Below are 13,930 nucleotides of genomic sequence, written 5' to 3' on the forward strand. Positions count from 1 at the left end.
AAATTATTTTTATTTTTTATTACGAATTCAAGGGGTCTAAGATTACTTATTGAGTGATTGGATCGATTCACGTATCAGTGTTCAAGTGGATTAACTTGAGATAACAGTGAAACAATCGATTTTGTGATCTGTATACATTTTACATTCTACCGTAATTAATTATTTTAAATTAATTGTTTAATGGTATTTTTATTATTTTTTTTTTCATATAAAATAATTAAATTGTATAAATTATTCAATAAATGGATTTAATTCTCCAGCTTAATTAATTAGTCTATAATTAACAAATTTTATTAAAAATATATATATCATATTGATATTCATTAATATAATAATTAATGAAAATTTTTTTGTGAAAATCAAAAGATAGTTTGAAAACTTTTATCAATTAAAAATTAAATGATAATGGTTATCAACAAATATTATAATTATCTCCATTGTAAACTTGTGATTTGCATTTTCAGAGCGTAGGCAGTAATTTAATTTTGGTAATATGAAATCATAATTATTTTATATATTAATTACAAAAAACGTCTGTTAATTATAAATAAAACTCTTTGATTTTTCTTAACTACTAGTTGATTTATTTAATTAATTTTCGAAAAGAGCTTTAATTTAAGTACTGGAAATTCGAGAATATGACATTTTTTCTTTTTTAACAATTGTGGGCTTTTGAAACTTAGAGTCAGCTGTTGGTCATTAATAAGAATGCAAATATCACACGTATGAAAAAGAAAAAGAAAATTTGTCGCATTGTTTAATTTTCTGATTGATTTGCATCGTCTGTTTGTACAAATCGTTAGAAGCGAATTTTAAACAAGATTTTTTTTCGTCTTCAAAATGGTGTCTTATTTTTCCATAGTTTTTTCTGAATAAGTTAAAAAATTTTGAAAATACTTTTCACAGAAAAAAAAGAGCAGCGTTTCTGTATTATCGACGGTAAGTAATTTCTTAATGATTATGAACGAGATATCCCTGATAACACGACCCTGATAATACGAGTTGATCGTGAAAAAGTTGGTCATTCATTATTTTCCGACCAACTTGACGACAAGTTATCGACAACTTCAGCTTCTGCAACTTTTGGCTATTCGCTCTGAGTGAAGCCATGGTAGGGGAAATCAAATTGACTGAAACGTTTGCAGTGGTTACTTTCGGAGTTACGGGAGGCTATGATTACTGAAATTGTAAGCAAGCACACGTGAAAGTATTTATTTTGTTATCATTTAATTATTTATTTTTCATTTTGATTTTTTCCTCAATATCATATTTTGACTTTGATATGAATTTCAAACAACTTAACCTAAATGCTTACTGCATTCTTTTTTATTTTTTATCATTATACTTACTTATTATTGATTCGTTTAGCTAAAAAACAAAACTGCAATTACTATAAAACTGTCACATATTTTTTACAACTTTTTTTTTACTATTATTTATAATATTTATTTATTTTTATGTTTCTTGCTATTGACATACGTATAAAAACATACTCTGACAGCCTCCCGTAGTTCACATTTTGTCTGGCGCTGCAGTCACACTCATAGCGAATAAGTTTCTCAGAAAGTTGGCGTTAGTATGGAGCCGCAACTGGAATGCAAGTTTCTGAGGAAATTGAAAGGAAACTTACCGTCAACTTATGATTGCCAACTTTTGCAAGCAACTTTTGCCACTAACTTTCTCAGAATGTGACCGTCAACGTCAACTTTTTGGATTTACAACTTTAGCCACCAACTTTCTTAGAAAATGTCTATCAACTATTGGAGGTACCAACTGTTGGCGGCCAACTTGGTGTCCAGTTGCGTCTGCAAGTTTCTCGTCAGTTTCTGGCCAACTTGGCTATCAGGGATAAGATGCTTTCAGGATGAGAATTGAACTCAGAACATAAAGAAATTTTCAACAAAATTAGTGTTTTAAAAATTTTCCATTAAATTATCATTTTTTTTTTTCATGTCTTATTAAAACGGTAGTAGTTTATAAACTATTGTTAAACTATTCTCTCCGTCATCAAAATTCAAAATTGAAAAATAAAAAGCAACTATTAAGTATAGTCTAGTTTTTGAAATTATTGTTTTCATTAAATATCAGCATTATAAAATTTGAAAAACGTTTTTGACTATTTTAAGATCATGTCCATTTATAGAGAAATTATTTTTGTTTGAAATGTTATGGTGTCATAGTAAAACCGGTCCATGTTGGCTACCTGACGGAAATTGAAATTAATATTTTTCGATCGTAAAGCACACTCTGATGCTTCGCATCATGAGTCGTGGAACATATGCAAAAATTACTGTGATTATAGCGAAATCTGCAACTGTTACATTAATTTGTGATATAGTTGTTGACAGTTTTACTATAGCCATTATAGTAATATTTGCAATAGGTTTATTTCAATTTTTGCAGGTGGCTGACATAGTCCGGCTTTACTTTCATATCGTAGCATTCCAAGCAAGAATCATTTCTTCGAGTATATAAGTGCGTGAAATATTTATTTCATTATTTTTTAACAAATTCAATAATTTGAGAGTCGAATTTTAATGAAAGGTCTACATAAAAATGTCTGAAGAAATTAACATTTTTAATTGATCGGTCAAGTAGATTTCTGGGAACTTTAAAAGTAATGTTGAACATAGAAAAATAATTATTTTCTCATAGCAGATGTTATTTAAAATAAGTCGCTTGACATGATCCGTAAAAATTACAAAAGTAAACTTGAAAATATATATACTTTTATCTGGGAACATGTTGCGATCTATATTTCGGTGTGACACTCTTCTGGTTTTCGATGTCTTGTGAACCCTTGAACAGGTTCCTCGAGTTTGACCAGTGGTCAGTGTTCAAGAACTAATATTTCCTGTGAAACTATCGGGGAAATCTAGTTTTGTGTGACTGTACTTTTAAATCAAACAGGTTTTCTAAGTACTTGTCTTCAATAATAAAAAAATTTAACTACAAATCTAGAGGCAAGAGAATTTTTTCGTGTCATTTGATATTTATATTATTGAACATATGTTTTTATAAATTAACAAATCAATGTTTAGAAAAAATCAATTATTAAAAAAATAAACAAAATTATAAATTTATAAAATTTTTTAAAACAATTCATTATCAATATAAATATTTAAAAATAAAATATTTGTTTATTGAATACTGAATACTCGATAACTTCATTTCGTGCACATTTCACCCCGGTAATGAAAAATTCGAACGATTTGATTGAATAAAAGAAAGAAATAATTATAATTGGTGACAAATAATAAATGAGCGGCAATTTCAAATGTAAAAAAATTTTAACTATAAATTGGGTGACCCTTTTGCCCTCTTCTCTCATATATTAATGCTGTATACATATTTTACATAATATGATATTTAAAATATAAGGCGTCGAAAAATAATAGTAATATATAAGTTTGTAATTTATTTATATTTTTATAATTTGAAAAATAATATCAAAGAATAAATTTATAAATATATTATATAGTTTAAAAAATTGTTTTATAGATATTTAAAATAGTTTAATATCAATTTATTGATTTACGACAAATAAATAAAAAAACCCATTTTTTTTGACTCGACTCTTTTTGAGTATTACAATCATTTTTATTTACTATTTATTATTCAACAATAAACTTTTTTTAAAATTCAGTCTTCTCAATATTCCACTCAAAATTTTTTTTCCAGTCCAGTAGCCGATCTCCGAAAATTAAAAATTTATTTTTTGAAATTTTGGATTTCTCTTTTTTTCTAAGATTACTTTCAAAGCTCAAAAATAATTTTTTTTTCATTTATTCAACAAAATAATTCAAAGGTAAATAACAGTCTTTAAAAAACGAGAATAAAAAAAAAAAACAATTTCTAATTGAAACAATTTTTAATTTCAATTAAAAATCTTTTTATCAGTTAATAAATAAATTATAAAAGTATAATAAGTGAATTATTGTATATTATAGATAATTAAATAATCTAATTAACGAATGAAATGTCCAATTAAATTAAACACGGTGCTCATTCGCCCACAAGTGCCAATAGAGTTCATGAAAATATGTTTCATCTCAAATATATAATAAAATAAAACAGATAATAACATGTGTTTAAACGTTATATGTCAATGACCAGGGTAGAAATGTAATAAATTCACATGATAAGCACGTTGCACTTGTATTATATACAATAATCGATTGGGTACATACGCGATTTTCGGTACATCGCGATGGATATTAAATTGAGCCAGAATACAACACACGACACCACATTAATTCCACTTACTCACGTTATATATCTACATGTGTCCATGTATTTTCATCCTCTTTATAGCCGAGTACGTAATATCCGTTAATTTTGTGGGATTTTCGTATACAATTGTTACATTACCGCAATATAATTACAAATCAATTCGAGTGTCTGTGGCCCTCTTTGAAATTTAAGTACTTAGTATATATATTTATATTTTTCAATTTTATTATCCCATTTAAAAAAAAATTTTTTAAAAATTCAAATTAAGCGGCTTACAAGCTTTTAATTTTTTTGTTTTTTAAATTTAATCTACGATCAATTACACAAATAAATATATATGAGAAAATTATACATCACGTATACGAGGGTAACGAACAAATATGTTAGATAAGTTTTACCGTAAGAGGAAGTCAATGGTGCTAGGCAGTAGCAGTGGGAGTAGTTCCGTGCTCGCCACTAGATCGCACCCAGCTACTTGTGGTGTCCCTGGTAAGATATATATCTCAGAACTTTTATATTCCAAACTTGATAGCAATAATTTTATCTACTTTTGATTTTTTACTAAAAATTTTTCCTGAGAAAATAAATTTCATGAAAAATCAATAAAATATATCAACTAATAATTAGAGGTGGGTAGTTCGGGAATATTCCGGATTGAACCTGGAACATTTCTGGAGCAAAAAGGAAGTAGTTCCTGGAATCGTATCCGTGGAACTATTTAATGTTTTTAATTCTCATGAAGGTTCAGTATTTAGAACGTTGACGTATAAAATATTTCAGTATACACAACATTATGCTATGCGACCTATGTGTTTAAGACGCATTCACGACGAACTATATTATTGCACACCTCAAGCGCGATAGCACTGAGGGTGCTTTATGGTCGCTCTAAATTTTTTATACTAAATAGAGAATGAATTATGATTGGTATGCAACTCAAAATTCCATAAAAATCGCCAATCAAAAATTATTATGCTGCTTGACTGCTTGTTGGTAATGATAGCAATGGCGGACAAAAAATAACTAGTGAGTATACTAAAGTGAATTTTGAAGAAAGATCGGATACATATCCGACAAAAGACATAGTTCATGGAACTATACATGTCCGGAACTACCCACTTCTACTAATAATAAATATAGTGTAAGTTAATTCCACAGGAAATTTAAAAGAAACAGTTCGATCGCGATCTAGAGTACCTCATACATTTTGACGATACATGGATCCAATCGTGACTATGTTTTATAATTTGATTTAAAATATTTATGCGTTAGTAAATTTTTTCCTTTTGTTGATTTAAATGATAGTAATAGAGGTTCCTATTCAAAAATATCGTCATTATAACTTCCAGTTTTTGTTCAAACCCATATCAGTTGATACAGCAAGTATTTTTTTAATTCAGTTAATAGTAAATTTAAAATACTTAAAAAAATTCATAATTATAAAATTTTTCTGATGGACTTTGATCACTGAAATATACTAAAATAGACAAATACGAAAGCAAAGTCGAAAAAATAATATGTACTAATGGATAACACGAAAAAGTAAAAGAACATAAATGTAAAGTGTTGGAAAATCAAAAAGAGTACAACTCAATTGCTCATTTTATTTTCAATCACTTTATTTTTATTTTATCATATTGATTTGTTTATTTAACAAATAAATTACAGAAAAAAAAATAACTAAAAATGTGCATATGTAGAAAATTAAAAAAAGCGTAGGTATAATTTTGAAAATTTTTTTTTTAATTATCGTTTTTAAAAATGCCTAAAAATTACTAGACGTCAGCTAATTTCAGTATAACATTTTTTAATTCGATATTAAGTAAAATAAATCGTTACGAAATTTATGCTCGAAATCAAAATAATTCGGACAATTTTAGAGTGATTCAAAACGAATAAGAGTTACGTCATCTCAAATTATATTTTTCAATCAGGAATATTTATTTTTTATAATTTATCTTTTTAAAAAACAAATCCAAAAATAAATGACTGTGAATGTAACATGATACTGAAGTTATCCGACGTCTAGAAATTTTTGGATTAATTTTAAAAATGATAAATTGTAAAAAAAAAATATTTAAAAAAATTGCACTTATAGATTTTTCAATTTTCTATACGTGCATTTTTTAGTTTTTTTTTTTTTTTGCAATTGATTTGTTGAAAAAAAAATCCGAAAATTTTAAATTGTCTGCCAGCTTTAGGATCATGAATGTAGCAGACATCAGATGAATTTAAAATTATAAATAAATAAAGTAAATAATTAAAAAAATAAAATTAAAAAAAAAATGCACATATTAACTTTTCAAATTTCTAAATGTGCATTTTTTTTTAATTTTGTTTTTTCCATTATTTACTCTATTTACTAATAATTTAAAATTAATTTGTCTGCCATTCACCCTCACAAAAATTATGACGATACCGAAGTTATCCGACGTCTAATAATTTTCGGACTTTTTTTAAAATCATAAATTATAAAAAAAAAAGTTTTCAAAAAATTTGCACCTGTAGTTCGTTAAATTTCCTACACGTGCAATTTTTTATTCTTATTTTTTTTCCATAATTGACTTGTCAAAAAGAAATCCAAAAATTGCAAATCGTCTGTTAACTTCAGAATCATTAATAATTTTCGGACTTTTTTTTAAACAATAAATTATAAAAAAAAAAAATTCAGAAAAATTACACCTATAGTTTTTTAAATTTTCTACACGTGCATATTTTTAGTTTTTATTTTTTTTGTAATTAATGTATTTAAAAAAAATCGTTTTTAACACACGATAATTCCCGCCATCTTGCGTCCTGTACCCTAAATACCAATCAAAAATAATTTCTATTTTTTCCACAAAAAGTCAAAAAACTCCCGCTCTTACCACTACCAGATCTTCAAGTCCCGATTCCTACCACCGGTAAAGTAGACATCGAACTCTAATTTAAAAAAAAATAAACTCGACATCGCCATGTCAGTACTTGATCCCGATGCCGCGTCCATGTGACAAAAGTTATGGCAACAAGTGCACCTTTATCACCCATTTGCAAACAATATTCACATAAATGCCAATCAACAAGTCAGTGATTTTTAAACCACACCCGGCTTTTAAAAATAATTCAAAACCTCAGCAGTTTGTCTACTCTTCTACACAAACATAAACACGTGAGTTTATCGTAACCTATACCCGTATGTCAATTATTTTTTTTCTCAATTAAATTTTAATTTAAATTACTAACAATTACTTTCAACAATTGTCCCGTCACATAAATTAATTATCAAAGTTTCTAATTTAATTAATTTTTTATAAAATCAATTTTTAATTATTACTTAAATTTGTATATAAATATCAAGTCTTCCTAACCTGAATAATTAAATTTTTCAATTAATTTATTAATTAAGGTAATAAATGAATACATCAAAAGATAATCAAGTCCAGGATCCAGATTATGCTATCGCAGGACCAAGTAATCAGCAAAAAATATATGAAGAGACTGGTAAGTAATTAATTATTTATTTATTAATTAATTGACTGATTAATTAATGGGTTTATTAATTTTTTTAATCAGCTCTGATAAATAAAACGAAACGCATAAATGGAATAATAGAACGCGAGTTCGATAAATCAATTGAAGAGAAGGAAAAAGAAATTTTGCTGATCAATGACCGGCTACATGAGGCGATCAGGACACTGAGTTTGTTGAGGTATGCGATAGTTTCAGAGTTTTACAACCGGAAAGAATGCCAAGGAGCCAGTGGAAGTGAATCCAAGCAGTCGAGAATCCATCCGGCGATAAAACAAAACATTGGAAAGGCTCCGAGGACACTGAGACGTCGAGTGGGGGATAATTTGCCATCTACGAGTGATTCTGTGGCTGCTGGCTCGGGTGCTGATGATTCGAAGCTTCTGGGAAGTGGGTGGGGTGATAAACCTGGGGTTGAGCAGCAGAATAATGGAGTAGGAGCTAAAAATCATCATGACTTGGGTCTAAATTATCAAAATTTGGAATGTAATCTTCAGAAACCGGGTCCTAGTCATCAAAAAATAAATTTAAATCATCAAGATTTCAATCAGAATCATCAGGTTCCAGGTTTTAGTCATAAAAATCATCAAGATTCGGTTCAGAATCATCAGGTTTCAAGTGTAAATCCTAATAATCATCAAGGTATAGATCAAAATCATCAGTATCAAGGAGAATTCAATTCTAATCATCAAAGTCTGGACCAAGATGATAAATTTCTAGGCCTAAATAATCGAGATCTAGGTCTAAATCATCAGCATCATCAAGAATCAAGTCTGAATCATCAAATTCCACGTCTAAATCATCAACATTATCAAGGACCAAGTGATAGTTATCAAGTACCGGGTCTTAGTCATCAGTATCATCAAGTTCCAGGTCAGAATCATCAAGAACTTGGTCAAAATCATCAAATGCCAGGCCTCAATTATCAGCATCATCAAATTCTAGGTTTTAATCATCCAGAAAAAAGTATAAATTACCAAAATCTAGGGCTGGTTCACCAAAGTAACCAAGTTCCAGGTTTAAATCATCTAGAATCCAGTATTAAACACCAGGATTTAGCTTCAAATCATCAAAATAACCAAGTTCTAGGTCTAAACCATCAAGCAACGAGTATTAAACCTCCAGATCTAGGTCTAAGTTATAAAAATCATCAAGTTCCAGGTGTCAATAATATAAATCATCAACTTCCAATCAAAAATTCTCTTCTACCAGGTCAAAATCATCAGTACCATCAACCTCCAGTTCACAATCATCAAGCATTAGCCGTTAATCATGAGAACCAAACTCTCAAACGTAAAATTGATCACGAGCACAACAACATCCGGTCAAAAAAATCCCGTCTATCGCTGGATTCCAACATCGAGCTCGAGCCTCAACGTGGTGACGTTTTCAAGATAAACAAAGTCCTCGTTATTGGTAACATCGCATCTCCCATCCATCCCATGGACCGGCAAGATGACAAATACACTCACAAATGGCAAGTATACGTCCGCGGTCCCATTGACGATTCCATCGCCGAGTTTGTCTCCAAAGTAGTCTTCCATCTGCACCCCAGTTTCAAACCCAACGACCTCATAGAAATAGACCGGCCGCCTTTTACTCTAGTCCGTCGCGGCTGGGGCCATTTTCCCATTCACATATCAGTATTTTTTAAAAACAAATTCAATCCTCCCGCGTATTTTGTCCACAACCTGACTCTAGACCACGTCTCAGAAAAAGTTTACGCGATAAAAATTTACCCTCCAAATTACCAGCCAATTAATTACGACTCTCTTGATAATTTTATGAACTCCGATGATGAAAATCCTCACGACTTCGACGATATTAATGTCCATGATGATATTAATGTAATTAAAAATTCAAATAAGTCGACAAATAAATTAGATAAATTCCAAAAAATAAATAGCATTTATCTAGAGCACAATTACATAAATTTAAATAATATCGGTGAGAATAATAAGACAATACGTCACTCCCCGTGTAAAATTAATATCAATCGTGATATTAATAACAAACATACCTATTCCAAAAATATATATAATAATCACGGACCTCAAAAAAATGACAAAATTCAAAAATCGGTCAAAAATATTAACGGCAAAGTTGATTACAATGAGAATAAAAATATATTAATAACATCTGGTGCAGTCTATGAACCCTTGGAAATAAAAATACCGGACTTGCATGAAACGATGAAGAATTCTGTAAAGCAAGTTCTGGTTTTTAATGACAAACAAATTCCACTGAACTTTAACCACAAAGGAGAGACCAAAAAGTTGAAGGGTAATAGCAATGGGGTCAGTATTTTGAAAAAAAATAACATTAATGGTGATATTAATGGCAAGAAAAACGGGATTAATATCACGATAGACCCGGCGAAAAGTCTGATGCTGAATGTTCACGACAGCGAACCTGCGTTGAAGTTATCGACGGTGGGTAATAACAATTTTAGGGGGAGAGTTAAGGTCACGGATAGGAAGAGGAAGAATATTAATGGCCATAGTGTGAAATTAATAGAGGGTTTAAAAGAGATAAAGGGAAATGATGTGGAGGAAATTGTTAAATTTTTAGCAAAGAGGCTGCCGATAGTGACCCCGGAGGCTGGCGATATGGAGTATAAGAAAAATTACCCGTATGTTTGTCAAACGGTGGAGGAATTTTTGGGATTTAATGTCGGGAAGCAGAGATCTGCGGAGTGGTATCGTGCAAAAGAGATCAGGAGTTTGATGAGGTACAGAGTTAGGGAGGAGGAAATTTGGACGACGAAGGAAATTATGATGTGGTGTAGATTCAATGGGTATACAGTGATGAGGTCAAGGGAGGTCTCGAAGAGTCTGGGGAAGGGGGAGAGGGAAGAGGATGTTAGCAGTTGCACGAAACCGAAGGAACTAGTGGAGTGGATACAGAGGATGAAGGAGACGGGGATGGAGAAGGAGGAGATCGAGATTGTGGATGTTGAGGGGGAGAGTGAGGATGTAGAGGTGAAGGTTAAGGAGGAGAAGAAAGATGGTTGTATTAAGTTGGAGGTTGAGGAAGATGTCGCTAGGATGAATTGCTTTGTTTATGAAACTGCGAGGCAGGTTGGTGTTAGTATTGAAGATGAGGAAATTGAAGAAGGCTTTAGTGACTGCGCTGCTGGACGTGTGGTTGTTAAGGTAATTTTTTTTTTTTGTAAAGGACATAAGGGTAGATTTCGATTTTTACTTTATTTTGAAAGGTGTTTTTAATAATCATACTGAAAATAGCAGAAATCAGACTATTTTGTAATTTTTATAACCAAGGTGTTGGTCAGTAGAATACAATTTTTAAAAAATGCATAAAAAAGGTTTTTTGAGGAGATTCGAGCGAAATTAATGTCAAAGTAGTGTTTGAATTTTTTTTTGCTAAATTCTCCTAATAGTTATAAAAAGATGATCCAGAAAATAACGCACAGTTAAAAATTTTTGAATTTTTTTTTCAACAAATGAATTACAAAAAAAATAGAAACTAAAAAAATGCACATGTAGAACATTGAAAAAACTATAAGTGCAATTTTTTAAAATATTTTTTTTTTTTATTATTTGCTGTTTAAAAAAAAACTCAAAAATTATTAGACGTCGGTCAACTTCAGTATCATATGAAAAGTCATTATTTTAATTTATAATAACATAATGAATTCATAAATGAATAATTATTACTTATTTAATGAAAGGAAGTAATAAAATGACTTGGTTATTTTTGACTCATATGATTTAATAAAAAGATTTGGTAACAGGGGTTCTAATTTCTCAAACATCGATATTCAAATTAAAGCGAGAAAAATTTATTTCTAATCTCGTCTCTCTTATTAATGTATTTCTATCTTTGTTTTTTCTCTCAGCTGCTTCCGTGACGTTGCCAAACCCTCAAAATATGTATCTCTGTCGATGAACGAGATTAAAAAATAAAGTTTAACTTTAATTATTTAAATAACTACGTCGGTAACACTTTATTGTTAAAATCTTATCATATTCTAAAAATATTCAAGTTTATAACATGGTTTTTTATTTCTTAAATTTGGGAGGTTAATAATGAAAAAAATCGAATAAGTCATGACGGAAGCTTGTTCGCCATAAGAGCCTGTGTATAAGAACTTTAAAAACGTCATTTTTAAATCTTTTTTTCTAAAAAACTAGACGGTGGGTCATATTCAAATTTTGAGAATACATAGATAAAGTACTTATTTATATATATACTAAGTTTCAAATCTTCAAGTTGGAGAATTCTTTTTACATTAGATTCGATTTAACCTCCTTAAAGTTTTCGCAATGCAATTTTTAATAGTATATTACACACCTAGAGAGGAAAACAAGGTATTCTTTCCTCCCTAGGTGAGTAATATACTATTTTAGTTACTGGGAATTATTTGCTACAAAAATTTTAACGACTTGACACATTAGTGCTTATCTACGTCCAATTATAAAATCTATATCTATAAAATATGTTTTTTTCGAATATCCATCACTCAAAAACTACTGAATATTTTGACACAAAATTTTGTACCATAAACTTTTGTGTATTTCAAAGAAAGCTTTTAGCTATATATTAATATCATTTTGATGATATAAACTAAATTTTTTTCAAATTTCATTGCAATAAATTTTATCGATTATCGACGGTTTTTTTTTTTGAAATAAAACCAAAGTACATTATATATGAGGTATTCCACGTCAAATCGACCACTTTGGAACCCAGCCCTCTTCGATATGGCTGAAAATTTTTTCTATTTTTTTACTCGATCAAAAATATTTATCAGAATTTTATAAAATTGTTTAACCATACCCAAAAATCATAAATTTAAAAAAAAGGCTTTTTTTTCAATAAACTACAACTTCTTTGAAAATTGACTTATCAGGACGTCTTTTTTTTCAAACTTGTTGTTTTTGAAAAAGACTAAAAAATATTTCCTATTAATATAAAGTACATATCGACGTTCTAATTAGCCAGTTGTCTAACTCCATTTCAGAAAATCCTCCATTTATACAATAAAAAGGAAGTTGAAAAATCTTTTTCATCTAAAAATAGATTCCATATCGAATATATGTATAGTATTTTTTTCAAGGTTACTCAAATGATATTTTCTGTCTTAGTATCTGAAAATTGCACAGAATCATCTACGAAAAATAATCAGTAAGACAATTTGCTAATTAGAACGTCGATATTTTAAAATTACTAATAATTTTTTATCACCCCTGCTAGTTTAAAATAATTTAAAAATGAAATTTCAGCCGCAATTATAAGAAATTTTTTACATGCGCAACATATTTTTCTCCGTAAAAAAAGAAAAAAAATCACTACAATTGAATAAATCATCCTAATGTCCATTTTGTGCTAATCTGTATTTTATTTAAATTTATTGTAATTAATATCAATAATAAATTTTTTTTTTTTAGGCTGTTGAATGTTTATTGGAAGACTTATTAAGATCTTCATTATCAAAAGCATGGGAGCGTAATAATTACAAGCATTGTCCAGATGTAATTACAGTAAAAGACATACGTAAAGCAATAAGTGAACGCGATGAATTTGATATTTTTACAAACTCTGGACTTGGTACTTCTGCACAATGATCATACAATTAATTTATTGTTTTTTACATTCTACATTACACTTAAATTAACTTAATTTAATTTAATTTAATTATTTAATTGACTGACTTAAGTAATTTATTCATATAATTAAGTTCCATTTCAAACTCCAAGTCTGCAAAACTTCAACTTCTTCTTGTATATTATAAAGCTACAATTTTTTTTTTATCTAAGAAAAAAAAGTAATTATAAGTAATAATAAATTATACAAAAAATTTTGTATTTTATATAAATTAAAAAAGTTTTTAATCTGTATTACGCTTTTATAAGAATAAGACTCAATTTTCTATATATTTTGTATATAAAAATTCATTATTATAAATTTATGTAGTAAAATAACTACATATTTAAATGTTTTTTGTTATTTTATTATACATTGATCAGTAAAAAATTATTTTATAAAATTTTATACCGGAAATGGCCTCATAAAATTGTATAGCATTACAATTTTTCGTACTAGATTTAAATTCTATCAAATTTATGTAGTAAGGTCTTATAAATTTTTTTGTACTGCATTCAAATTTTATAAAATTTCTAAAATGTAAAATTTTACAAAATTTGATAAAATCTTTTGTTCGAGAGGA

General features: G+C 28.7%; 1 protein-coding gene across 1 annotated transcript; it reads left to right on the forward strand.

The window, feature by feature from the left end:
* The first annotated feature begins 7,205 nt into the window (after positions 1-7,205).
* LOC103573557 (uncharacterized) lies at positions 7,206-13,607 on the forward strand. Its single transcript, XM_008552703.3, has 4 exons — positions 7,206-7,381; positions 7,619-7,713; positions 7,786-10,895; positions 13,152-13,607. Exons 2-4 carry the CDS (start codon positions 7,626-7,628, stop codon positions 13,326-13,328), a joined length of 3,375 nt encoding a protein of 1,124 aa, XP_008550925.1. The 5' UTR covers positions 7,206-7,381; positions 7,619-7,625; the 3' UTR covers positions 13,329-13,607.
* Positions 13,608-13,930: the final 323 nt, after the last annotated feature.

This window comes from Microplitis demolitor, chromosome 2, assembly GCF_026212275.2.
Source record: "Microplitis demolitor isolate Queensland-Clemson2020A chromosome 2, iyMicDemo2.1a, whole genome shotgun sequence".
NCBI classification, from domain to species: domain Eukaryota; kingdom Metazoa; phylum Arthropoda; class Insecta; order Hymenoptera; family Braconidae; genus Microplitis; species Microplitis demolitor.

Excerpts from the sequence above, each read along its gene's own strand:
- LOC103573557 (XM_008552703.3), top strand. The coding sequence starts at position 7,626 with ATGAATACATCAAAAGATAATCAAGTCCAGGATCCAGATTATGCTATC. Across the intron at positions 7,714-7,785 it reads AAAAATATATGAAGAGACTG|CTCTGATAAATAAAACGAAA; the intron begins GTAAGTAATTAA and ends TTTTTTAATCAG. Across the intron at positions 10,896-13,151 it reads CTGGACGTGTGGTTGTTAAG|GCTGTTGAATGTTTATTGGA; the intron begins GTAATTTTTTTT and ends TTTTTTTTTTAG.